This window comes from Staurois parvus, unplaced genomic scaffold, assembly GCF_062004578.1.
Source record: "Staurois parvus isolate SC_StPar_1 unplaced genomic scaffold, SC_StPar_1.0 ptg000233l, whole genome shotgun sequence".
In the NCBI taxonomy this organism is placed as follows: Eukaryota; Metazoa; Chordata; class Amphibia; order Anura; family Ranidae; genus Staurois; species Staurois parvus.
Genome location: NW_028318029.1, coordinates 1750935 through 1778197, shown reverse-complemented (window position 1 = coordinate 1778197; position 27263 = coordinate 1750935). Strand labels below are relative to the sequence as shown.

At 39.2% G+C, this 27263-nt stretch overlaps 1 protein-coding gene across 1 annotated transcript in view; it reads right to left on the bottom strand.

Moving 5' to 3' along the window:
* The window catches only part of ITGBL1 (integrin subunit beta like 1), a 321794-nt gene that overhangs the window by 29433 nt on the left and 265098 nt on the right, over positions 1–27263 (bottom strand). The window contains exons 8-9 of the mRNA XM_089679952.1: positions 22673–22789; positions 16069–16215 (exon numbers count right to left, since the gene is read on the bottom strand). Of these exons, the coding sequence (XP_089536078.1) occupies positions 16069–16215; positions 22673–22789 (264 nt within the window). The remainder of the gene's footprint in view (positions 1–16068; positions 16216–22672; positions 22790–27263) is intronic.

Sequence of the window (27263 nt, the reverse complement as noted above, 5' to 3'; positions counted from 1 at the left end):
CTATACTCGCTTGCTACCTGCTATCTGCGACCATCTTGCTGAGAACTTCCAGCTGCCATTTTGTTTTTGACGGTCAGTTTGAAGGAAAAGACTTTCGCTAGAGACTCTGCTGCTGATTTAAATTCTGGTGCCTGACTGACCAGAAACATTTTCTTTTCCCAACTGCATCCCACTGGGAGGCCTCAAAAATAGAAATTCTGGGAGTGGTGAGACTGTGCCAAAATACTGTAATTTTCTTTTATATTTAAAACTTATTAAGATTTATAACATTTTATTGTGTGGTTAGGATAGTGTACTAAGGTTATCCGAATAATTATAATATAAGTTTTTGAGTATTGATACTGAGACCATATACTGTATACTAAAGTATTTGTAGTTTTTATGCAGTGCTAATTATCAGAGATACTTTCTTATTTCCCTACGGCCGCGGGAAATTGGAAATAATATCTGAAGCACTATAAGTTGATACTAACCCCTCTAAAAATTGTTTTACGTCATTTGATAAACATATATTGTATTATACTGTAGAGATTAGCATAATACATCTTTGTGTGTACGAATATATTCATCACCAGTAATTTTCGTTTTATTAATATATATATAAATATTTGTACATAAATGTATTTATTTATTTATTTATCAAAAAGGCAAATTTTGTGTATATGGTAACGAAATCACATTGGTGAAAAGAACTCAAGGAATATTATAACGTGGTGTTCAAATTATTAAGGTGTCCAAATAATTGGTTTAATAAATATTTGCCGTATTTTAACAGCTGGAGGCACTGCAAAATATTGTTTAAGGGATCAGGACACCGCCCTAATTATTTAGAATAAATTATATCATAAACCACCACAGATTTAATCTCCAAATACGGAAAGGTTTCTTCACAGTAAGAGCTGTGAAAATGTTTAATAGACTCCCTCAAGAGTTGGTTCTGGCCAGCTCCGTGGAGTGCTTTAAAAATGGCCTGGATTCTTTTCTAGATACACAGAATATAACTGGATATTAACATTTATAGGTAAAGTTGATCCAGAGAATATCCGATTGCCTCTTAGGGGATCAGGAAATAATTATTTCCCCTGCAGGAGCAAATTGAATCATGCTTTGCTGGTTTTTTTCCCTTCCTCTGGATCAACTGTGGTTATAGAATTATAACTCTTTTTTTTTTTTTTTTGGTTGAACTGGATGGATTTTTGTCTTTTTTCAGCCAAACTAGCTATGTAACTATGTAATAGCTGGGAGGCTGATATTACAAATAGGGATTACACCGATGTTAGCCAACTCCCAGTCAATGACTGGACAGTGAAGGAGCAAGAGGAGACTAATGGGGCAATCTCTGCCCTCTCCTCCTGTCAGCATATTCCTTGCCAGCATATTTGCATGCAGATCAGCTGATTGACTACCAGTGCTGCCCTTCACTAATGCCAAGACAAATTCATGCACTTAAACTAGTTGCATTTAACAATACAGAGTCTATCAATATGAGTCAAGAATCCCAAGAAGAGGAAATTGACCAAGAAGAGGGAATGGAGGAAGGAATTCTGGATTTGGAAGAGGAGGCAGAGATACTTTTTACAATAGAGGATGGGATAGATTGTATAATGACTGGAAAGTACCAGTCTATAATAGATTTTCCCCTCTGAGAGAGGAAGAGGAATACTATGAACAAGAATCTTATTGCCCTGAGTCTCCCCGTTTTTTAGGTGGAACACGCCAAGAACACAAGACAGAGGAACAAGGAGGTTGGCAAGGAAACCTGATAAAAAGAAGAGAAGGGGTAAATGAAGTGGAAGAAAATTCCAAAGGATGGAGATATAAATAGGAGAAGGCATTTACAATCTGAGGGGCCTTACCCTTAATAATGATGAGATCAGTGTTTTGGATTGGGGGCTTGCAATTTGTCGCAAAAAAGAATTTCAATAAGTTCAAGGCATATGTAGGAATCCAAAAGTACATTCAATCTTTGAATGTTAAAAAGTACTTTCTCACAAATTCTAATGCAAGTGAAGAATTATACCGCCATACTACATTAAGGAATAAATCATTCTTTAACTCCCCCCCCCCCCCCGGAAGAAATAGTGAATTTGTGTAAGTTTTCAAAGATTTAGTTTTGGAGGATATTGAGATATTGAAGTACAAAATATGTATGGACCCAGGATATATTAAAAGAGGGATAAAGAGCTTGGAAAAAAGGAAAGAGATAATTATACGCCCAGCGGATAAAGAAGGTGGAATTGTGGTCTTAAAAAAGGAAGACTATGAAAACTAAATGGAAAGGATTTTGTCAGACGAAAAAATGTATAGGATATTAAGAAAGAACTTGTTAAGTGAATATAAGAGAGAGCTTAAAAAGCCAGTGAAGAAAGGGAGGAAATGGAAAGTTTTGAATAAGGAGGCTGAATATTTGATACCCTCCGCGTGTCAGACAACTGCGATATATTACCTCCCAAAGATAAACAAAAATACGGATCATCCTCCTGGAAGGCCCATTGTAAACAGGATTGATGGTCTTTGTGAACATTTGCGGGGAATAAATCATATCCAACCGTTAGTTGAAAAAACTGAAGCATTTCTAAGAGACTCGAAGATTTAAAGGGCAATGACACATGCAAACTGGTGAGAGCTGATGTAAATTCGCTTTATACTATCATCAGCCAAGAACAAGCAGTTGAAGCAGTAAGATGGGCTCTAAATCATTTTTCAGATCTTAAAAGGAAACAGAAGAAGTTTATTACTGAATGCCTTAACTTTGGTCTAACTCATATTTATTTCAGGTATGGATCGAAGTATAACCAGCAAATGGCAGGCATTGCAATGGGAGCTAAATTTGCTTCCAGTGTCGCCAATATTTTTATGTCCAAATGGGAATTTGAAGAAAGTTTTGTTGATTGGCCCCCTGAATTGAAGTACTATTTGCACTTCATAGATGATATTATGCTAATATGGGAGGGTGAGTTAGCTCATCTGTATTCATTTAAGCACCGCTTGAATATGAACAATAACAATATAATTCTAGATTGGAAGATAGAAAATAGGCAGATTGAGTTTCTGGATCTATTGATTGAGAAATATAATCACCATTTTACTACAAGAACTTTCTTTCAGACATGTAATAGAAATTGCTATATATCTAAAGAAAGTTGCCACCATCAATCATGGCTGTTTAGTATTGAGTTGACCCACCTTTTGCAGCTATAACAGCGTCAACTCTTCTGGGAGGCCTTTCCACAAGGTTTAGGAGTGTGTCTATGGGAAAGTTTGACCATTCTTCCAGAAGCGCATTTGTGAGGTCAGGCACTGATGTCGGACGAGAAGGCCTGGCTCGCACTTTCCGCTCTAATTCATCCCAAAGGTGCTCTATCGGGTTGAGGTCAGGATTCTTTGTACGCCACTCAAGTTCCTCCACCCCAAACTCGCTCATCCATGTCTTTATGGACCTTGCTTTGTGCACTGGTGCGCAGTCATGTTGGAACAGGTAGGGGCCACCCCCAAACTGTTCCCACAAAGTTGGGAGCATGAAATTGTCCAAAATGTCTTGGTATGCTGATGCCTTAAGAGTTCCCTTCACTGGAACTAGGGAACCAAGCCCAACCCCTGAAAAACAACCCTACACTATAATCCCCCCTCCACCAAACTTTACACTTGACACAATGTAGTCAGGCAAGTACCATTCTCCTGGCAACCCCCAAAACCAGACACATCCATTGGATTGCCAGACAGAGAAGCGTGATTCGTCACTCCAGAGAACACATCTCCACTTCTCTAGAGTCCAGTGGTGGCATGCTTTACACCACTGCAGCCAGCGCTTTGCATTGCAGTTGGTGATGTAAGGCTTGGATGCAGCTGCTCGGCCATAGAAACCCATTCCATGTAGCTCTGTATACAATGTTGTTGTGCTAATCTGAAGGCCACACGAAGTTTGGAGGTCTTTAACTAATGACTCTGCAGTTGGCGACCTCTGCCCTGACCCGCTCTGTCATTTTACCTGTCCTACAACTTCGTGGCTGTTGTTACCAGTTGCTTCCACTTTGTTATAATACCACTAACATTTGACTGTGGAATATTTAGTAGCAAGGAAATTTCATGGCTGGACTTATTATTACAGGTGGCAATCTATCACGGTACCACTCTTGAATTCACTGAGCTCCTGAGAGCGACTCATTCTTTCATAAATGTTTGTAGAAGCAGTCTGCATGCCTAGGTGCTTGATTTGATACACCTGTGACCATGGAGGTGATTGGAACACCTAAATCCAATGATTTGGAGGGGTGTCCCAATACTTTTGGCAATATAGTGTGTGTGGTGTATATATACTGTATATATATATATTTTTTTTTTTCTTTTGCACATTCACAAAAGGATACTGTTCTCTTTTCCATTCTATCTGCTGCTTTTGTACCTCTGCTGCCCATCTGGTATTGACCTTGGGCCTGGACTTTACCTCACTACTGCCTTCTGATTTGGTAACTGTACTGCTTGCCCTGACTATGTCTCAGCTTCCTCCACTCATGGGTTTCAGTGGCCACCCTTCATTCCTGCTTTCTGAGCTACATACAGTCTGAGCATCGTCAGTATCTCAGCAGATCGCAGACTGTGTTTTGATCAATTGATTTGTCTTTACTCACTGCATGCACCTGTGCCACTCCTTGTCCTGCTACAACCTGTTACACTTCCACGTAGTGGACTGGAGAAAAAAGCAAGCCCACGCAACATCTTGACCTCAAACAGGTGCGTGATACTGTGCATTATGTACTCCCTACCCTGCACTCCATGTGTTGTGCAAACCTGACCCCTGCAATGCGTTGTGCATTCCTAAACCCCTGAACTCTGTGTGTTAATCACTCCTGACTCCTGCACTCCAAATGTTATGGATTTCTGGCCCCTGCATTCTATACATTATGCAGTCCTGACCACTGCACTCCTTGTGTTACACAACTCTGACTCCTGAACTCCAAACATTATGCAATCCTGAACATTGCAATCTGTGCATTATGCACTCCTGTCCCCTGCTCTTGACATGAGCAGTTACCTATTAGTGACCCCTGTACTCTGTTAATTTAATCATTTCTAACCTCTGCAGTCTGTCTTACTTACTCCCAACCCCTGCTTTCTGTGTGTTACACATTCGTGACCCCTGCTACTTGTTCATGACCTCTGAAGTCTCTGTGGTACTTAGCCTGTGCTGTGTGCATTACTTATTCCTGATCCCTGAATGCTATGTGTTACTTACTCATGACCCCTGCACTTTGTGCATTACTTGCTCCTGACCTCTGCAATTATGTGCATTTTTCACTCTGACCCTGCTCTCTATGTGTTATCTGCTCTTAACAGAGTAGACTTAAATTTATTTAACCATACCCCTTGGAGCCTGTAACACTGTTGCTGCAATTTTACCACATTCACAGTATGCTGCAATGCACGTAGCACGCTACTACAATTGGTGCAAAAGAATTTTAAAACTTGAATCTCTGCCATAAAGATATTAAGGCTTCATGCACACTAGAATGAAAACACTAGAAATAAAATGCTGAATGAAAAATGCTGACAATGGTGTTTTTGTGTCAAATGTAGTAGTGTTTAGAAGCATTTAGTAGGATTAGCGTTTTCTTTGCATTTTTACAGTGCACAAAAAAAGAAAAATGCTTGAAAAAAGGTTGCTAGGAGAGTTTTAGTAGCCTTCAGAAATGTTTAGGAGCATTCAGCATTTTTATTTCTGTCGAAAACTCTCCCAAAAATGCTACAAAAAGTTCTAGCATAAACTTCTTAGCTTTTCGCATAAAATAGTGTGTATGGACACATTGGATAACACCATTATCTTCTAGGAGCAGAAAAAAATGCTCTTAATAGTTTCTTGGGGCATAAAAAACACCAGTGTGCATGGAGCCTAAGACAGTCCCAGCATATTTCACTGTCTTTTCAGACATATGCCACTTTTAGACTTTGTTAACTGATATGCTCCATCAAATAAGTCAGATGTTCACTGCTACTGACATGACTAAAATACAGTCCCTAATTTGAGGGCCTTTGTAAAAAGTCACATACAACAGAAAGGTTGCTGCTGTTTTAAATGAGGAAGCGGAGAAGAGGACTGGTGCTGGATTGGTGGGGGACTGTGTCAGAGATGGGGTGAGTATATATTTTTAAGAGCTGCTGGTTATTGCTCTTGTCAAACTTGGAATAGAAATTAAAATAAAAAAACTTTAGACCAAAAGTCTAAGGGCAGGCTGTCAGCAGGAATCTTCAGTAGAATTGTACAATTTTTATACATTTTTGGCTCCTAAAACATTTGTGAATGTTATTAACAGCTTCAAAAGCTCTGTACAAAGCTGTAACTTAGGTTTTACCTGTAGCAATTCCCTACTTGTGCAGTAACAAGTCAGGCAACAAATCCCCAAGAATAGTTGGATTGTATCTACTGGTTTTCCTTAGTTTTGGAACACTTGATTTGTCAGATAAATATAATGGTAACTAAAGTAGACAAGAGGCTCACTTTTTAATAACAGATGCAATCTGTGTCCTTGGAATCTTCTAATTGCTCTATAATTGCTGAAATGTTAATTCATCTCACCAACAGACAACCCGTGAAGACAGGGATAAATACAGCAACCCCCAAGAATTAGAGAGACCTGGTGGGCATCATCTTATATTCTGGGTCCACAAACCTTGTAGACATAAGCCATAGGCATATATGAATTGTTGCATGCAATAAATTTAATGTGTTTGGTATGCAAACGATCTTAATATTTTTTAATGCCTTTATTTACATTACATACATATTGCAAGGAGTTAGTAGCATATGTTTGATCTGTGGAACCACCATTTATCTTCAAACAACATTCTAAAAATATTGTGATAAATGTTAAGAAACCCTAGGGTTATAGTATAAGTTTTTATTTTATTTACATGGTTATTTGAATTAGTCCTTTTTATTTTAGAAAATCCGTACACCTGAAATTAGCCTTCCTTATTATCATAGTACTGACATGTGTTGACCAATATCTAATAGCTGTAAATTATAATTGATTCACTTCCTAAACTATCCCCAGATCCCTCTAATCATTTGTCAGTGCTGATGGTATCTTATCAGGAACCTTTTACTGAAAACTAATTACTGAGTCATTAGTTAATGAGTTGTGCTCAGTGCAACCAGCTATCAAACATAAGAAGTTTGGCATTTGGCTTTAATTTTGTGAGATGCCCTTTGAACAACAGACATTTTGATGAAAGCTGGTGCTTGTATTTTTGTTATAAGCACTTAAACTCTGAAAACCTTTGATTTACATGAAAGCGTTGAAGGAAAGCCTACACATATTTGTACCATAAAATAAATTCATAAATTGATGAATCATGAAAGAAAAATGCATTCCCAAACAGAATCCTTTTCCTATTTTATTTGTTCATCTATTTATTGTAAAGCCGAGATGCTTCAACCTACAGCCAAATACTGCACCACCAGCCTGAACTGTTGATAAAAGGCAGGATGGATCCATGCTTTCATGTTGTTTACACCAAATTCTGACCCTACATTTGAATGTCACAGCAACCAGTCTGCCCATTCTCCTCTGACCTCTGATATCAACAAGGCATTTTCGCACACACAATGGCCCCTCATGGGTTATTTTCTCTTTTTTGGACCATTCTCTGTAAACCCTAGAAATGGTTGTGTGTGAAAATCCCAGTAGATCAGCAGTTTTTGAAATACTCAGACCAGCCCGTCTGGCACCAACAACCATGCCACTTTCAAAGTTACTTAAACCGTCTTTCTTCCCCATTCTGATGCTCAGTTTAAACTTCAGCAAGTCGTCTTCACTACATCTACATGCCTAAATGCATTGAGTTGCTACCATGTGATTGGCTGATTAGCAATTTGTGTTTTCAAGCAATTGCACAGGTATACCTAATAAAGTGGGTGGTGAATGTATATTGCAATTGTTATATTATACACAAACAAGCACACATATATATTGTGACAGAGCGGTGATCTGTCATGAGGATAAAAGGATATTATGCAACTCAGGATTCTCAACAAGGCAGGCTGAGGGGCTCCAGAGTGCTTTCTTATTTTGGAGGAAACTGTGTTTTCAGTTTCCTTGGTAAACTCTGTTTGGGATCTGGAGCATGGAGATTTCGTAGTGATCTGGGTGGGAGGAAATCTCCAATCCTAGGACCAGGTTTTAGGAACAGCCAGCAAATTGATTTGTGCAGGTGGGTTCTGGGATTTTTGTAGAGACAGGACCAGGATTCTAGGCTTCACCCTTCCGAATAGTCCAGGTTTGTGCAAGGGAGAATCCAGAGAGGTGCATGTGTGCACTGTGAAGTAAAGAGTCCCAACCCTGGACCAGGGCAGCTAGGGGCTGCCAGTTGTGTGGACAGTGCTGGCGAGATAGTGGTCTGTGGAAGGCAGACGAGGGCCTATAGTGGAAGGCCTGAGCAGAACTTAGGTGTACTTAAGCCAGGAGGCTGAATAGCAAAACAAGCCCCACACATTCCAATATATATATATATATATATATATATATATACAGGTGAAACTTGAAAAATTTGAATATCGTGCAAAAGTTCATTTATTTCAGTAATGCAACTTAAAAGGTGAAACTAATATATGAGATAGACTCATTACGTGCAAAGCAAGATAGTTCAAGCCGTGATTTGTCATAATTGTGATGATTATGGCTTACAGCTCATGAAAACCCCAAATCCAAAATCTCAGAAAATTAGAATATTGTGAAAAGGTGCAATATTCTAGGCTCAAAGTGTCCCACTCTAATCAGCTACTTAAGTCATAACACCTGCAAAGGGATTCCTGAGCCTTTAAATGGTCTCTCAGTCTGGTTCAGTAGGAATCACAATCATGGGAAAGACTGCTGACCTGACAGTTGTGCAGAAAACCATCATTGACACCCTCCATAAGGAGGGAAAGCCTCAAAAGGTAATTGCAAAAGAAGTTGGATGTTCCCAAAGTGCTGTATCAAAGCACATTAATAGAATGTTATGTGGAAAGGAAAAGTGTGGAAGAAAAAGGTGCACAAGCAGCAGGGATGACCGCAGCCTGGAGAGGATTGTCAGGAAAAGGCCATTCAAAAGTGTTGGGGACTTTCACAAGGAGTGGACTGAGGCTGGAGTCAGTGCATCAAGAACCACCATACACAGACGGATCTTGGACAACAAACAACGTCAGAAGCGTCTTACCTGGGCTAAAGAAAAACAGACCTGGTCTGTTGCTCAGTGGTCCAAAGTCCTCTTTTCTGATGAGAGCAACTTTTGCATCTGATTTGGAAACCAAGGACCCAGAGTATGGAGGAAGAATGGAGAAGCACACACTGCAAGATGTTTGAAGTCCAGTGTGAAGTTTCCACACTCTGTGTTGATTTGGGGAGCCATGTCATCTGCTGGTGTTGGTCCACTGTTCTTCATTAAGTCCAGGGTCAACGCAACAATCTACCAGGAGATTTTGGAGCACTTCATGCTTCCTTCTGCAGACGAGCTTTATGGGGATGCTGACTTCATTTTCCAGCAGAACTTGGCACCTGCCCACACTGCCAAAAGCACCAAAACCTGGTTCAATGACAGTGGGATTACTGTGCTTGATTGGCCAGCAAACTCGCCTGACCTGAACCCCATAGAGAATCTATGGGGCATTGTCAAGAGAAAGATGAAAGACATGAGACTGAACAATGCAGAAGAGCTGCAGGCTGCTATTGAAGCATTCTGGTCTTCCATAACACCTCAGCAGTGCCACAGGCTGATAGCGTTCATGCCACACCGCATTGAGGCAGTAATTGCTGCAAAAAGGGGCCCAAACCAAGTACTGAGTACATATGCATGCTTATACTTTTCAGAGGTCCAATATTGTTCTATGTACAATCCTTGTTTTATTGATTGCATGTAATATTCTAATTTTGTGAGATTGTGGATTTGGGGTTTTCATGAGCTGTAAGCCATAATCATCACAATTATGACAAATCACGGCTTGAACTATCTTGCTTTGCATGTAATGAGTCTATCTCATATATTAGTTTCACCTTTTAAGTTGCATTACTGAAATAAATTAACTTTTGCACGATATTCAAATTTTTCGAGTTTCAACTGTATATATACACACTATATTGCCAAAAGTATTGGGACATCCCACAAAATCATTGAATTCAGGTGTTTCAATCACCTCCATGGCCATAGGTGTAAAAAAACAAGCACCTAGGCATGCAGACTACTTCCACAAACATTTGTGAAAGAATTGGTTGCTCTCAGGAGCTCAGTGAATTCAAAGCGTGGTACCGTGATAGGTTGCCACCTGTGCAACAAGTTTATCTATGAAATTTCCTTGCGACTAAATATTCCATGGTCAACTGTTGGTGGTATTATAACAAAGTGGAAGCAACTGGGAACAACAGCAATTCAGCCATGAAGTGGAAAGCCATGTAAAATGACTGAGCGGGGTCAGCGCATGCTAAAGCACACAGTGCTCAGAAGTCGCCAACTATCTGCACAGTCAATAGCTAAAGACCTCCAAACTTCATATGGCCTTCAGATCAGGGGCAGAATGACAACTCATGGGGCCCCCGGGCAATAGGGGATAATGGGGCCCCTTTGTCCTTGCCCAAACTCAAAAAAGCCTATGAAAAAGGTACCAGGGGCATCGCATGGGGCCCCCTACTGACCTTGAGCAGTGCCCGAGTTTCCAAATGGTCAGTCCGCCCCTGCTTCAGATTAGCACAATAACAGTACAAAGAGAGCTTCAAGGAATGGGTTTCCATGGCCGAGAAGCTGCATCCAAACCTTACATCACCAAGTTCAATGCAAAGTGTTGGATGCAGTGATGTAAAGCACACCGCCACTGGACTCTAGAGCAGTGGAGACATGTTCTCTGGAGTGACAAATCACGCTTCTCTGTCTAGCAATCTGATGGACGGGTCTGGGTTTGGTGGTTGCCAGAAGAATGGTACTTGCCTGACTGCATTGTGCCAAGTGTAAAGTTTAGATGAGAGGGGTTATGGTGTGGAGTTGTTGTTCAGGGGTTGGGCTTGGCCCCTTAGTTCCAGTGAAGGGAACTGTTAAGGCATCAGCATACCAAGACATTTTAGACAATTTCATGCTCCCAACTTTGTGGGAACAGTTTGGAGATGGCCCCTTCCTGTTCCAACATGACTGCACACCAGTGCAAAAAGCAAGGTCATTAAAGACATGGATGACTGAGTTTCGGGTGGAGGAACTTGAGTGATGTGCACAGAGTCCTGAGCTCAACCCGATAGAACACGTTTGGGATGAAACAGAGTAGAGTGCGAGCCAGGCTTTCTCGGCCAACATCATTGCTTGACCTCACAAATGCGCTTCTGGAAGAATGGTCAAACATTTCTATAGACCTAAACTTTGTGGACAGCCTTCCCAGAAGAGCTGAAGCTGTTATAGCTACAAAGGGTGGGCCAACTCAATATTGACCCCCACGGATTAGGACTGGGATGCCATTAAAATTCATGTGCATGTAAAGGCAGGTATCCCAATACTTTTGGCAATATAGTGTGTTTACTGGCACTGCAGGATCTGAGTCCCTGGCGGCATAGTGTGTTACTGATGGTAGCCTTTGTTACGTTGGTCCCAGCTCTCTGCAGGTCATTCACTAGGTCCCCCCATGTAGTCCTGGGATTTTTGCTCACCGTTCTTGTGATCATTTTGACCCCACGGGGTGAGATATTGCGTGGAGCCCCAGATCGAGGGATATTATCAGTGGTCTTGTATGTCTTCCATTTTCTAATTATTGCTCCCACAGTTGATTTGTTCACACCAAGCTGCTTGCCTATTGCAGATTCAGTCTTCCCAGCCTGGTGCAGGTCTACAATTTTGTTTCTGGTGTCCTTCGACAGCTCTTTGGTCTTCACCATAGTGGAGATTAGAGTGTGACTGTTTGAGGTTGTGGACAGGTGTCTTTTATACTGATAACAAGTTCAAACAGGTGCCATTGATACAGGTAATGAGTGCAGGACAGAGGAGCCTCTTAAAGAAGAAGGTACAGGTCTGTGAGAGCCAGAAATCTTGCTTGTTTGTAGGTGACCAAATACTTATTTTCCACCATAATTTGCAAATATATTCTTTCCAAATCAGCCAATGTGATTGTCTGGATTTTTTTTCTCATTTTGTCTCTCATAGTTGAGGTCTACCTATGATGCCAATTACAGGCCTCTCTCATCTTTTAAGTGGGAGAACTTGCACAATTGGTGGCTGACTAAATACTTTTTTGCCCCACTACACATACTTATAAAAGATACATAGTTTTAGAAAACATTGACTCTGACAATGCTACAAGGTACTTCCTTCACAGCATAAAAAACTCCCAAAGAAAGGGAGACTAGCTCGTAGTAATTACCATAATGATACTTACAAAAAAAATAAACAGACATTAATCAGAGCAACTGTAAAATAATGGTATCCAGGATGAGACCGCATATTCCAAAGCCTCAAAGACATGGACCATCGAGAAGAGCAAGGGCGGTCAAATATTCATCCTGTGGCTGACAGCAACTGGGGAACATCAAACCACCCACAGTATTCCTCTAAAAACATCATAGAATATATAATGTAAATTGAATACAAGGCTAGTTGGAAGGGTCTAAAAACTGATGTTCTAATAAATCTATGAAAACAAAACTAACCATATTAAAAACATGGTCAGTGAGCATAAAGAACTAAGGTGCTTATTGCTATTATGGTGAAGGTATCACAGATCTCCCAGAACCACAGATTTAGAGTAGTTATTGATCTATAATGAAAATCAGAAAATGTCAAATATATTGGCATAACTGCCTATATTAATGCAACAAATCGCTATTGCAACTATCCATAATGCTTACTGAGCTGTAGAGCAATAGAAATGTTCCAAATCCCAGTAGACAAAAGTTGTGTCCAGATTCTTTGTCTACAATAAAAAAATCAGCCGGCCCTTTGAGGGCAACCATAATGCTGATACGGCCCACAATGAAATGCAGTTTGACACCCCTGCCCAATAAGAAATGTTATCTATTTTTATTTAGATGGAAGTCACAACAGCAAAGTAGAGGTTTGAATGTGGTATTTATGCAGATGGTACAGCTGTAAAATGATTAGGGTGCCCATCTCAGATACGGTGTCCTATCTTAAGTTGGCTTACGTTTATGTGGCATGTATGAAAACTTATATCCTCCTGTAATGTAGTAGTTAGACATATGAGTTTTGTTTTATAACCAATCAATTTTCGTCTGAAAATTTGATTTGCGGAGATTCGGGTGAATAGGAATCTCCGAATGGACATAATAACCAATGTAAACGAATCCAAAAAAGTTATAGCAAACTAATGAATGCATTTGTTTCATTTTGTTGACGTTACGTTATTCAATAGTAGTTCAGGCCCATAGGGAAATTAATTAAATTTTTTAATTTGTTCAATAATTCGGATTCAAGTACATTTGTAATTTGAATTGAATTTGTTATTGCCACAATAAGTCACTTCAGTTCAGTTCAAATCTACAGTCTAATGTAATTCATAGGTTTGAAAAATTAATAGCCATGAATTTTGCATTATTTATTCTGCAGCATCCAAAAATATTGAATCTTTCAGAATAGTTTTGATATATAAATATTGAATTCACTCAAAATATATAACAATATTAAAAAAAGTGGCAATATTTTTCGAGTCCACCTGGACTAACACGTATTTAAAACGACGGCCGAAGATACAAAATTAATCCCAAAAATTAATTTCAACATAACAAATATGACAAAACAAAATTCTTCAAGGAACAAATCAATCCAAAACAAAACAAATAGTTTTGGTATGCACATGTCTAATAGTTGCCCAATTCAAGCTCCAAGTGCCTGGATCAGACACATTTGGCATTTTGAATGTATTGCCAAACCTGTAGTAGATTCGCCTTTAAGGCAGTCAATTCAGGAGACCATCTCTTCATGTGTATGGACACCTTAATACCTAAGTGATAAACAACATTGACAACAGTGTAATACATGGGTTCAACATAACTAATAAGTGCCTTTGATTTTCTTTTGGGTGTAACATTGTATTCCATAAATGGTAAATACCACAGAGTTCAATGATCAATATTGTAAACTACTGTACCTGTAGACATTAGAGCACTCTTGCTGTTATTGAAAACATACAAAGCTAAGCCATACTTAATACCTTTTAAAGGATAAGTTCATTTTTGGGAACATGTTACATGTTCCCCCCGTTTTTAGGGTGGAACATGTAACATGTTTCCACTCCTGCAGCCGCTGCCTCCTCCACTGCATCTAGTGACAGCTAGCGCGGAATCTTCTCCCCCATTAGCTGTCACTAATTTTTAAAAAGTGTGGCTATGCAGGGCTCCACCTGCCTGGCCGCATGATTCATTCACAGAGTTCTGTGAATGGGAAACTACAAGTACTGACAGCCTTTGCGCTGTCCACTTGTAGTTCTTAATGAGCTACCATGGTGCTGTTGAGCGCTGTGGTAGTTCATTGATTCTTTCTGTCAGTGTGTATCTGCTTGTCTGTAGGAAGTATGAGCACACAGATACACTAACAAGTCTGCAGGAGTCCTGCATGGCACCCGTGATCTGCTGATCGCAGGTGCAATGCTTTACAGTCATTTTTTTGTTGTTGTTTTTTTAAAGTGCCCTTATCCTTCAAAGCATAGTGCAAATACTTTCCTTTCCTGCTGCATGTTCCACCAAATGCTACTCCAATTCTGAGCAATCTTCTCCTGAAGTCTACAGGCAAATTGACAAATTGACTCATTTAGCAATATTGATCTTCTGGGTCATCCATGGCTCTTGTTAGTTCCTCCTGTTGACCTCCATGCATTATGGAATACAGTAGTGATGTTAAGGTCAGCTGGATGAAATGGCGAAAGCTACAGGAGACCTGCTATTTTTTTTTTTTTAAAGTGAAGGGGTTGCTTTAAGTCATGATCACTTGTTACAAAATAATCCATGTAACCTTTTGACCACACAACAGCACATAAACATGCATACTTGTAGACTATAATTATTGCATTTGTAATTCAAGGTAACAATAGACTATCTGACCACCCCACAAACCATAATGTTTTTTTCTACATCATTTTTATTATATGATATAGGAACATTTTTTGGGGGGTTTAATTATTTCTACCCGTCCATCAACCACTAACATCAGCCAATATGGTCACTATTAAAGATTCTTGTACAATTTAAAAACCTTTTGAGCTCTGTATTAATAATGTTGCATTGTGTTGTACATGTTTTACAAATACTGTATATTTTGTTACATTTTCTCCAGAAATCGACTCTGTATTCTTTTCTTTTTATGTAAAAAAAAATCTGATAATTAAAAGTAGCTAGAACTGTCTTCTCTGTGAGAATTTATTTCACACTTTTACAAAACCTTGAAGTGTAATTATATTCTTTTTCACCAAATACATGGTAACAAAAATATGAAATTCTAACATGCCTTATATACTGCATTAATACCAAAACCTGGATAATTTATGAGTCAGTAATCTATGTTCGACATTGCATATTTCAATTTTAAAAAAACTTTGCACTTTCTATACCAGAGGCACAGCAAACATGGTTCATGAGCACAATGAAGAATACCGTGATGTTTATGGCATGAGACCCCGATATTAGCAATACACAAACTGTCTGAATAGAACACATTGCAAAGGCAGAGTGAGAGTATTTGGATGTCTGTTTCTACAAAGCTTGAAGGACATCATTTGTACAAATCTATGACAGGAAGGTGACATTGTTGAAAAGATTTCAAAACAAGTTTTCAGTACCATCATTTCAACCGTACTATGTTCAGTTGCCATTCTTTTTTTTCTTTGTTCATGTGATAACATCTAAATGAAAAATATATTATTGGAACCTTTACTCACCCTTTGCAATCGTGAATTGGTGAAAGTTACCACTGAATTCACCATTGCTAAAGAAGAGATGGGAAATGTTTGCTAAGAGCAAAGGCGTAGAAATAAAGTGTTGCTTCACATTTGTTTTCCAAAGAAACAATTGAAAAATTACTCAATTACAGATGGATAGGTGGTACAAAGTAAGCACTTACCTTTCCCAGAGCATAGTACACCATCTGATGACTCACACTGACTCTTGCTCTCCTCTTCGGTCATATTGCATTTCCTTGCATGTTGGCATAATTTTCCAAACCAGCCAGCTTCACAAATGCATCGACCACAGGAACAAGTACCGTGTTCTGAAAAACATTTATAAGACACCAAACAGTTTCAGATTAGCATTAGATCACTTTCTAATCTGTTTGTAAAACTTTACATATTCAAAAATATAAGCTGTGACTGATGGAGGAGCAGCTGTTGAACAAATTAAACAACGAGACTTTGTAAGGCATACTATCTAAAAGCAGCATAAAGACCAATGGGAATGTGCTTAGCATGCTTTAACTGATGTAACTACAGTATACAATGGACGTTTGTACTTTATACAGCCCCAACAGCCTCTGCATTTTGAATAAAGCTGTTATTATTAGAAAATGAAACCTGTTACCTGAATGCTTGATATGATATATAAGGTATACAGTACATATGGTATATATTCGAGGAGTTTAATTACCAGAATGGACTGTAAAAAAAATGTTTGATTACCTATACATTAGCAACAGATTGGCTGAAATGTGTAGACAATGTTCTTTCCGATCTTCTGTCCAGATTTGAGGAACTTTCTCATTCCCAAATCCTCAGTTCGAATCTTCTTCACTGTTTCCATGCTCATGTTCAATTCTTCTGCCATCATTCACGCACTCAAACATCAATCTGAGCATACTAGGGTTTGCACTCTGTCCGCTTCTGCATTTGTCTTTGCGTTTTTGACCCCCAACTCTTGCATCATCATGGACATCTTCCCATCCCTCCTTAAACGTATGCCATTAAAAAACACTTGATTTCTTCATTGAATGTTCACCAAAAGCCTGTTGTACCAGAGCTAAAGTTTGGCTCACACTTTTGCCAATTCTCATCCAAAATTTGATGTTATTTCTCCGCTCCAGATTCCTGTCATTTTCCGTCAACAGCGCAATGCACACACGTGTTGTTTCTTTTACTACTCCATAAAGCCAACTGGTCTGTGACCCAGGTGAGTGCAAGTTAGAACATGTCAGAACATGCTTGGGTATGAGTGATTGTGTGAATCACCACCATAGTGCTATACCACGGGCATTCCAGGTATTAAATTGTCACACCTCGTACATGTACACTACTGTGCAAACATTTTAGGCAGTTGTGAAAAAATGCTTTAAATTAAGATTTCTTTCTGAAAAAGAAGTTGTAATAGTTTATTTTTATCAATTAGCAAAATGTAAAGTAAATGAACAGAAGAGAAATTCAAACCAAATCAATATTTGTTGTGACCCCCCTTTGCCTTCAAAACAGCATTAATTCTTTTAGGTACACTTGCACATAGTTTTTGAAGGAACTTGGCAGGTAGTTTGTTCCTATCATCTTAGAGAACTAACAACAGATCTTCTGTGGATATAGGCTGCCTTAAATCCTTGTGTATCTTCATGTAATCCCAGACACACTCGAGGGGCTAAACCATCACTTCCAGGATTCCTTATTCTTCTTTACATTGAATATAGTTCTTAATGACATTGGCTGTATGTTTGGGTCTTTGTCTTGCTGAAGAATAGGTTTGGGGCCAATTACATGCCTCCATGATTGTATGGCATGATGGATAAGTATCTGCCTGTATTACTCAGCATTGAGGACACCATTGATCCTGACCAAATCTCCAGCTCCATTTGCAGAAATGCAGCCCCAAACTAGGCTTTACTGTTACCTGCAGTCAGAAGAAAGTAGTTAAGATGTGTCTTTCACCTGCTGCATTCAATTTCCTTGGCAGACCACTGTGTTTACAGTCCTCAATGTTGTTGGTTTCTTTGCTTCTTCATAAAAGCTGTCTGGTTTGAAACCTTTGCCTGGGAGAGACCTTGCTGATGCATTATAACTACATTGGGGTTGATTTTCTAAAACTGGTAAATGCAAACTCTGGTGCAGCTCTGCATAGAAACCAGTCAGCTTCCAGGTTTTATTGTCAAAGCTTAATTGAACAATCTGAAGTTAGAAGCTGATTGGCTACCATGTACAGCTGCACCAGATTTAGCGCTCTCCAGCTTTAGTAAATCCTCCCGTTGTGTCTTGTTGCTGTACTTAGTCTTGCCATGGTGTATGACCTGTGAGATGAAACTGCCTTCCACAACCTCACCTTAGTTTGAGTTTGGCTGTTCCTCACCCAATTTTAAACCTCCTGCACGGCTGTTTCTGTTTCAGTTCAAGACTGTGTTTCAAGCTACGCCTGCTTGGTATAATTGGTTAATCATACACCTAAGCTAATGTGTAAGGCAAAGTATATGGGCTTGGAAAAATCTGTATGTAAATGGATAGAAAACTGGATAAAAGATCGTATTCAAAGAGTAGTGGTTAATGATTCATACTCTGAATGGTCTGGGGTCATCAATGGTGTACCCCAGGGTTCAGTGTTGGGACTTTTACTTTTTAATATATATATAAACAATATAGGGTCTGGGATTAAAAATCCCATTTCAGTCTTTGCAGATGACACCAAGCTGTGCAGTGGAATAACGTCCTTACAGGATGTCTCCAATTTACAAGCTGACCTCAATGCACTGTTTAATTAGGCAACTATGTGGCAAATGAGGTTTAATGTTGATAAATGTAAGATTATGCACTTGAGGGCTAAGAATATGCATGCATCATACATACTAGGGGGAGTACAACTGGGGGAATCAATGGTGGAGAAGGATCTGGGGGTTCTGGTAGATCACAAGTTTAATAATGGCATACAAAGCCAAGCTGCGGTTTCTAAAGTGAGCAAAATCCTCTCTTGTATTAAAAGAGGTATAGACTCCAGAGAGAGAGATATCATATTATCCCGGTACAAATCATTAGTAAGACCTCATCTGGAATATGCAGTTCAATTTTGGGCACCAATACACAAAAGGAACATTGGGGAATTGGAGAAATTACAGAGAAGGGCAACTAAACTGATAAGAGGCATGGAGGAGCTCAGCTATGAGGAAAGATTAGTGGAACTGAATTTTTTCTCTCCTGAGAAGGGGAGATTAAGGGGGGATATTATCAACATGTATAAATACATCAGTGGTTCATATAGTGAACTCGGTGTAGAGCTATTCACCCTGAGGTCATCACACAGGACAAGGGGGCACTCTTTACGTCTGGAGGAAAAGAAATTTAATCTCCAAACACGGAAAGATTTCTTCACAGCGAGAGTTGTGAAAATGTGGAATAGATTCCCTCAAGAGTTGGTTCTGGCCAACTCAGTGGATTGCTTCAAAAAAGGCCTGGATTCTTTCTTGAATGCACAGAATGTAACTGGATACTAATATTTATAGGTAAAGTTGATCCAGGGAATATCTGATTGCCTCTCGGGAGATCAGAAAGGAATTTTTTTTCCCTGAAGGAGCAAATTGGATCATGCTTGCTGGGTTTTTTTTGCCTTCCTCTCGATCAACTGTGGGTGTAGGATTATAACTTTTTTTTTTAATGGTTGAACTGGATGGACTTTTGGATGAACTGGATGGACTGCATTCCTGTGTAAATCACATTCGAATTGCATGTGGTGTGATTGAAGTCATACATTTTGTATGGCTCAAATCATACCGCATCTGCATCAGAAAGGTGCAGCACCCTTTTTTTGGTCCACACTAGAATCGGATCGCATGGGTATTCACACCAATGCGATCCGATTCTGCACATCGCACCGTGTTTTGTGGACTGATTTTGGGGTGTTGTTAACTTAACATACACACCTGCAGCAGTTCACATGAACGGGGTGCGATTCTGATGCGGTGTGGAATTTGCACAGAAAATGCTGCAAATTCCGCACCGCATCAGTGTGAACCCAGGCTGACTCTAATCTTACAAAATCCACAAAGTGTGCAAGTGTAGAAATTGATGCTGTTTTGAATCCAAAGGGTAGTCTCACCAAATATTGATTTGATTTAGATTTTTCTTCTGTTCATTTTTTAAAGCATTCTTACTTTACAATCAAATCCAAATATAACTGCGCTATATACTCTGCTTACACATTGCTGGTTGTGATGTGACAAATATTCAATTTATTATTACTCCATCTGATAGCTGCTGTTTATGGGTTGCATAAAGCACATTTAGCAGATACCAAACTTTTTTTCACAGAGCTATCTGATATGGAATCATTAATTATAATATATATACACCAGCAAAATGTGTTAGTAATTAAAATACAATAAATAATTATGTAAATAAAATGAAAAGTCTCTCAGTGCATAATTCTACAAAATTCTCAGTGGATAAGTGTCCACTAATAGTGAAACCATGCATTCATTCACTGTGTTCTTTGCTACACCTCCGTGCACTCTTTACCCCCCTGAAGTGTTCCCATACTGACTAGAGATTTGTTTGAGTCAGCCAGGCTTATTGGATGTTATCCTCAGGATCTTCAATACTCCTCAATGCTACTTGAATCCCTCAATTCTGGACACTCTCTTGCTTCCTGCATGAACCTCTACCACTCTGCTCCCAGACTCAATGCTCAGGCATGCATAAGTACAAACATATTGCAATAAACAGTTGTACCAACTAATTGACTGGAAAGTGACCACTACACATACAGTATGACAGACCTAGCTATCAGACACTGTGCATGTGAATTAATAACAAGGACAAGGATTTAGATATACACTCAGCAGCAGAAGTTAAACTATTAGATTTGCATTTTACTTGCATAGTAGTCCCTTCTGGTTTAGGGGTTAGAAGCATGGGCATTACATGTGACTGAGACTGTCTCTCTCCATCTCTGTCAACTTCCTCCTTCTGGGGTTGCAAAGCCAACAAACAGGGGAAGGAAGTGCATACATAATATACTTACAGGCATTTACAAATTCAGACAGTAGAGGGGAGCAGATCCATACACTAGCAAAAACGAGACCAGACAGGTAATTTGGCAGCTCCAGCAGTTAGCAGAAGGACGGGAGTGTCTGCGGAAAGGTACTAAAAACATTTTTGACTTTCATAAATTGTACGTAAAGCCACAACCTGTTTCTTTTTTTATAGAATGTGTCAAAGTTAGCACCTTTATATTGATATCTGTGTCCCCATTGGAGACGACCACCCTCGCTATTGGTTCCAGTGTCAGTATAGTAAGTAATGGGGAATTAAATATGTTGGTGTTATAAAACAAAATAGGAATAGCTCCTGTTATTCTAGGTAATCCTGCCCCTTCTGACCTGGTATCCAATAGCCAGTTTTAGCTTAAGGCTTAAAAGAGCCAGGATGTGCTTCCAGTGAGGTCATAGTCAGGATCATAAGCTTAGATGTCTGGTTGCATGTCAGATTAGAAACTATTAGAGAGGGACTAAAGCCCAAAGTAGATAGGCTGACCCTGAGTTCTAATGAGACAGTTCCAGTGCCACACCACAGTTCCTGCCAGTGGGAAGCTCTGTTCCAGGCTGGTTGGACAATAGTTGGAGGATTCTCCTGTGACAGTTGATGTTGTCTTCAGGTGTCCATCACAAAGATAAATGCTACATCATCCTCAGGGTCCCCTGCAACTGGACTTTGCTGCAACATTTATCTGGAAGTATCTGTATTAAAAACTATATATGCTCAGGTATATGTGCACAATTCCAGTAGGACTCCTATTGAACCCGTTTGCTGATAATACCTGCTTGTACATTGGATGTATGTACTGTTATTAATCTTCTTATATAAAGCTTGTATTATTTCCATATGGGCATGCATCAATGTACTTATGGATAATGTTATATGCTGGTTGTAGTAGTTCTCTCAATTACTTTGTTTAAATTACTGATTAATTTCCTAGGAGGGGAATCTTCTCTGTTCACAGAGACCCTGTCCTGGGTGGAGGCATAGCCAACAGTTATTATCAAACCCACTTTTCCACTTAGCAAAGGTTCTGTTTCTCTTATTTATTTACAGGTTTTGTACAATATCCTGTTTCTGGAGGACAATTTCCAATAACCTCCACAAAAAAGGGCTACTCTTGCTAATGCTGCAGCTCTGGACTTTGACTTCTTAATTCAATAAAAATGTGCATAATGTAAATGCAGTGGTTGCTCAATCTTTCTAAATGTTGTCTCTAATATGGGTATCCATTATTTGGGGTATTTTTTTTTTGCAGCGGGTAACATCTGTGTCTTGCCCATACGTCATCTCACACTTCACATATTTCTGAGTTGTTACTAAATTGTGCATTTCTACATTTCTGTAAATAGCAAATTGCTACTAAGAAAAGTGGAATTTGTCTTAGCCCTTAGATAAATGTCACAATTGCAATTATTCTGAAAGTGAGATCTTGCCTGCAACAGGATCACTTGAAAACACTCACCAACTTTCTATGTTCGCTAAAGGCTTAAGAAACAAGACATTGCTCCCTCAATGCCAAAAATGCTTTGAATTGAAAGTTGATAGTGAGCGAGCAATGCTTCTTGAAGAAGCGACATGTAAGCAGTTGCGTGTTACATTGCCCACATGTGTCCTTCAAAGCAATCCTGATACTGGTGAGTTCCTGCAAGTTTGACATTACATTAGGTATACATATTTTCAGAACTTCGTACTTACTTAGGTTTATTTACATAAGTAGGCTGAGTGTAATCTTACCTCCACAAATCTTTCCTTCTAGGTCCTCACACTGTCGATCATCACATTCACAATGCTTTCCATAGACCCTGCTATCTCCAGGTGGGAAACAAGTACACTGGCCGCACTCACACTTTCCTACAGAATGAAATATAAACAGTACCGTTATTCTAAATAGCATAGAATATCAGTTCTGCAAGCTTTATTATTTCACAGCAGCACATTATTTTGTTCTGTTCATAGCTTGGTTAATACATTCTGGGTTCTGTCTTTGAAGTGACCAGTAACATCAAATTGGTCTCTACAGGTAAAATTTCCTGTTTTTACTGTGTCAGTCCTTTTCTATACATCATTTTTTTTAAAAATAGAGAAGTACACTGTATTTTCAGTGATTGCATATTTTTAGTAATTATGTTATTATTATACAGGATTTATATATAATCAGAATAGCAAAGGAAACTGAAATTAATGGCATGAAAAACAAAAGCTGATTTGAGAGTGAAGGGAGATCCTTTTTTGTATTATCATTATTCAGGATTTCTATAGCACCAACAGTTTGCACAATGCTTTACAAAATAAAGAAATACATTACAGTTACAATTAAACCACCAAATAATTATGCACTTGGTGCTAGAGTGCAATGCTGAACATTGTGTTCTGGATACAGGAAAAATAGAATAATAAACAAAGCGTGTGCAAAATCACAATGAAAACATACATTAAAATGATGCAAATAATATCAACATCAATAAATTAAAATAGTGGAAAATAATAATATAAATGAAAGTCCGTTCTCAAAGAAATATTTCAGGGCCCCACTAGGGGGCCAGTGTAGAATCTTGTATGAAAATGAAATGCCACAATTCCACGTATTTAGTCTCAAACCACCTAAGACATAGAAATATAAATTCTCTTACATGATAACCTTGATTTCCATATTATAAGTGATCACTATCGCAGGATACACCAAATACGAATCACACAAAGGGTATGGTAACAACCTTTATGTCCACCAGGTCCTCTGCTGGCAGTCCAGAAAATGCAATTATTTACAGTAAGATTCAGAAGAAAATAGCAAGGACAATAGAGTAATATTGCTGAAAACACCAATTTATTTCATGCAAATACACTCACAAGCATCTCAGCGTAACAAAACCTCAAAAACTCCTCACTGCCATACACCAGTGGGTGTGATGATGTCATAGGCCGCTTAGCCCCATGCTACGCATTTCATCTATGCAAGGGACATTCTCAAGGGACATAAAGAAGGGCCACTAACATTGGGGCATCATTTAGATAACTTTACAAAATAAGCATTCCAGCTGAAATTGGTGAGAGCCAGAAAATAGCCAAAAGCAGGAAGTGATGCTGCTGCCATCATGTACCCTGCCCTAGTGATGTTTTATAATCCGGAGATCATGGGTATCCGATAAGGGGTTTCATATATGTATATTTGAGGTGGTTTGGGACTAAAACATGTAGAACTGTAGCATTTCATTTTCACACGAGAGTATACACTGTCCCGCTAGTGAAACCCTGAAACATTCCTTTGGGAGTGCGCTTTCATTTTCACACAAGATTGTTTATATTGGCCCCAAAGTGGAGCCCTGAATTTTCATATGGGAGTGAACTTTCATTTTTAGTATAATATTTTTTAATTTATCATGAATATAGTTTTATTTTTCCACTATTTTATATTTTGATGTTGGTATTTGCATCACTTTACTGTTTGTTTTCATTTTGATTTTTATGGATAGAGGTTTTGCGCAATCTTTTTGTTTATTATTACAGTTACAATACAATGCTAGATAAGAGGGTTAGGAGGGCCTTGCTTGTGACAATTTACAATCTATAAGGGAGGGGAAAGTTATACAATAGGTAGTAATTCTGGGGGAATGAGTTTATGGAGAAAGTAAAGGTTCAGTTTTTAAGTAGAGGTAGAGTTGGCTTCCCTGAAGAGAAGAGTTTTCAGTGATTGCCTAAAGGTGGACAGAGTGGGAGAGATTTGAATAAGGACTTACAGAGGATATGAAAGACTCTAGAGAAATCCAGGAGATGAGCATAGGAGAAGGTGACGAGAGCGCTACAGAGCATGAGACATTGATAGGTGCAGGTGAGAAAGGTTTTCAATATTTTGAAGCAAGATTTGTGATGTAGCTCAGGGCAGACTGACTGACTAATAGCTTTGTATGTTGTTTCTAGTATTATGAATTTTATTTGTTGGACAAGTGAAAGGCAGTGGAGGGATTGGCAGAGAGGGGTGCCAGAGACTAACCAGTTAGTAAACTGTATGTGTTTGGCAGCAGTACGGCAGATTGAAGGGGGGAGAGCCTAATCAAGATGAGAGACACTGTAACAAGGTAGTAAATATGCATCTTAGTAGGCCATTGGTTAAGAATGGGCGTATTTTGAAAATGTTTTGAAGGAAGGCTGTAAGATTTGGACTTGGGGTCCGAATAATAGGTCAGAATCCAGAACAGCAAAATAAATGTATAACAGTTTTACTACTGTGCTAAGGTATGGCACCTCTCTAAAACTCCAGCACACAACCCTGGTCACGGTGTTTTAGCATCCACTTAGTCTTTCATGCCCACTTCTGGCTGGGGAATCTACGCTCAATGGCCACTTTATTAGGTACACACCTTGCTAGTGCCAAGAAAATATCCCCCACACCATTACACCACCACCACCAGCCTGAACCGTTGATACAAGGCAGGATGGATCCATGCTTTCATGTTGTTTAAGCCACATTTTGACCCTACCAACTGAATGTTGCAGCAACCAGACTGCCCATTCTCCTCTTACCTCTGACATCAACAAAGCATTGTTTTCTATACAACTACCACTCACTGGATATTTTCTCTTTTTTCAGACCATTCTCTGTAAACCCTAGAGATCGTTGTGCGTGAAAGTCCCAGCAGATCAACAGATTTTGAAAACCTCAGACCAGTCAGTTGGGGACCAACAATCATGCCATGTTCAAAGTCACTTAAATCCCTTTTCTTCCCCATTCTGATGCTCGGTTTGAACTTCAGCAAGTCGTCTTCACCATGTCTACATGCCTAAATACATTGAGCTGCTGCCATGTGATTGCCTGATTAGCAATTGGTGTTACCAATCAATTGAACAGGTGTACCTAATAAAGTAGCCAGTGAGTGTTTAACCAGTATATGTACTCTGGTGAGGAGGGGGTATCTACAGAATCTACAGCTTACAGCTGGTTGTTCTGTTGGATATTTGCGTTGAGCTTAAAGCTCCATATGCTTTGTGAATACAATAATATTTATAGTATAATAATTTTTTCATACTAGGGTCCCTTTTGGTTTAAATAATAGAATGGATGTTAATCTTTTTTTAAATAATTGAAACATGACCTTATTATTCTCATGTTCTATTTGCAGGCATCCATGTTGAGGGCACTTTTATTGTGCTGCTCTTGCATTAGGATGCTTGTAGTATATACATTAGATGAAGTTTTCTCTTTTTCTTCCATTTCTCTGAAATCCTATTGCTTCACTTTCACTTGTAATCATTTAGATTGAACAATGATTTTAATTAAGTATGTACCATCCCTAATTTTGTGGGCTGTTATGTTATATAAGTCTGAATTTTAGTTCTTTTTGATGTAAGCTTTGACAAAGCCTGTGGCCGAAACGTGGCAGCTTTTATGGATTCCATATCCTCTACTGTGTGCCAATAAAGCAAATATGATAAGGATATGAGTTGCCGGCTATTCTGTCACGTATCTTGGATTTAAAAACCAGCCTGAGCACCAACGCCCCACTCACATTCCTTTGATGAGCAGTATTGCATAGGTGAGTTGTTGATTACGAATAATTTTACCATTAAATAAAAGATGTCATGGTTAATTTGGTTTCAAAGGTTAATTTTTTTCTTTAAAATAATAAACACATCATACTTACCTGCTCTGTGCAGTGGTTTTGCACAGAGCAGCTCCAATCCTCCTCTTCTTGGGTGCCCCGTCAGCGCCTCAGGCCCCTCCCCCTTGCTGAGCACCTCCAAAGCAAGCTTCTTGCTCTGGAAGCACTTGCATGTGCTCACTCCTGGGCCATTTCTATGAGTCAATGGGACACACAGGTTGTGGCTCAGTCCCACCCCCCACTCCCCCCTCACTGGCTGTGATTGACAGCAGTGGGAACCAATGACTCAGCCAATGAGGAGAAAGAGACTCAGGAGAGAAGCTGCTCTCATGCACATCACTGAATCGATATCAGGCTCAGGTAAGTATTTCTTAATTCATATTTTTATAGCAAGTGCTTATCGGGATATCAAGCTTTAACGCATTTCTCGGGTCAACGGCGCAAACTTTTTTATATACTTAGTTCATGAACTGGTACCTTTAAAGTCCTGTAGCTTCTTTTGTATGGTTAGGGAGTTTCATGAATACAAATTAGAGTGTGTGGATTGTTGTTGCTACCAGAGGAAGAAGGGTGCCATGTGTATGGGTGAAAAATAATGGAGGGCCAAGATTAGGGGAAATATCCCCAGCGGTTAGAAAAAGAAGGAGGGTGAGGGAAGTGAGAAGTGAGATTTATATGTGCCAGTGTTGCCAACCTACCAGATTGAAATTCACTGACAATGACACCCAAAT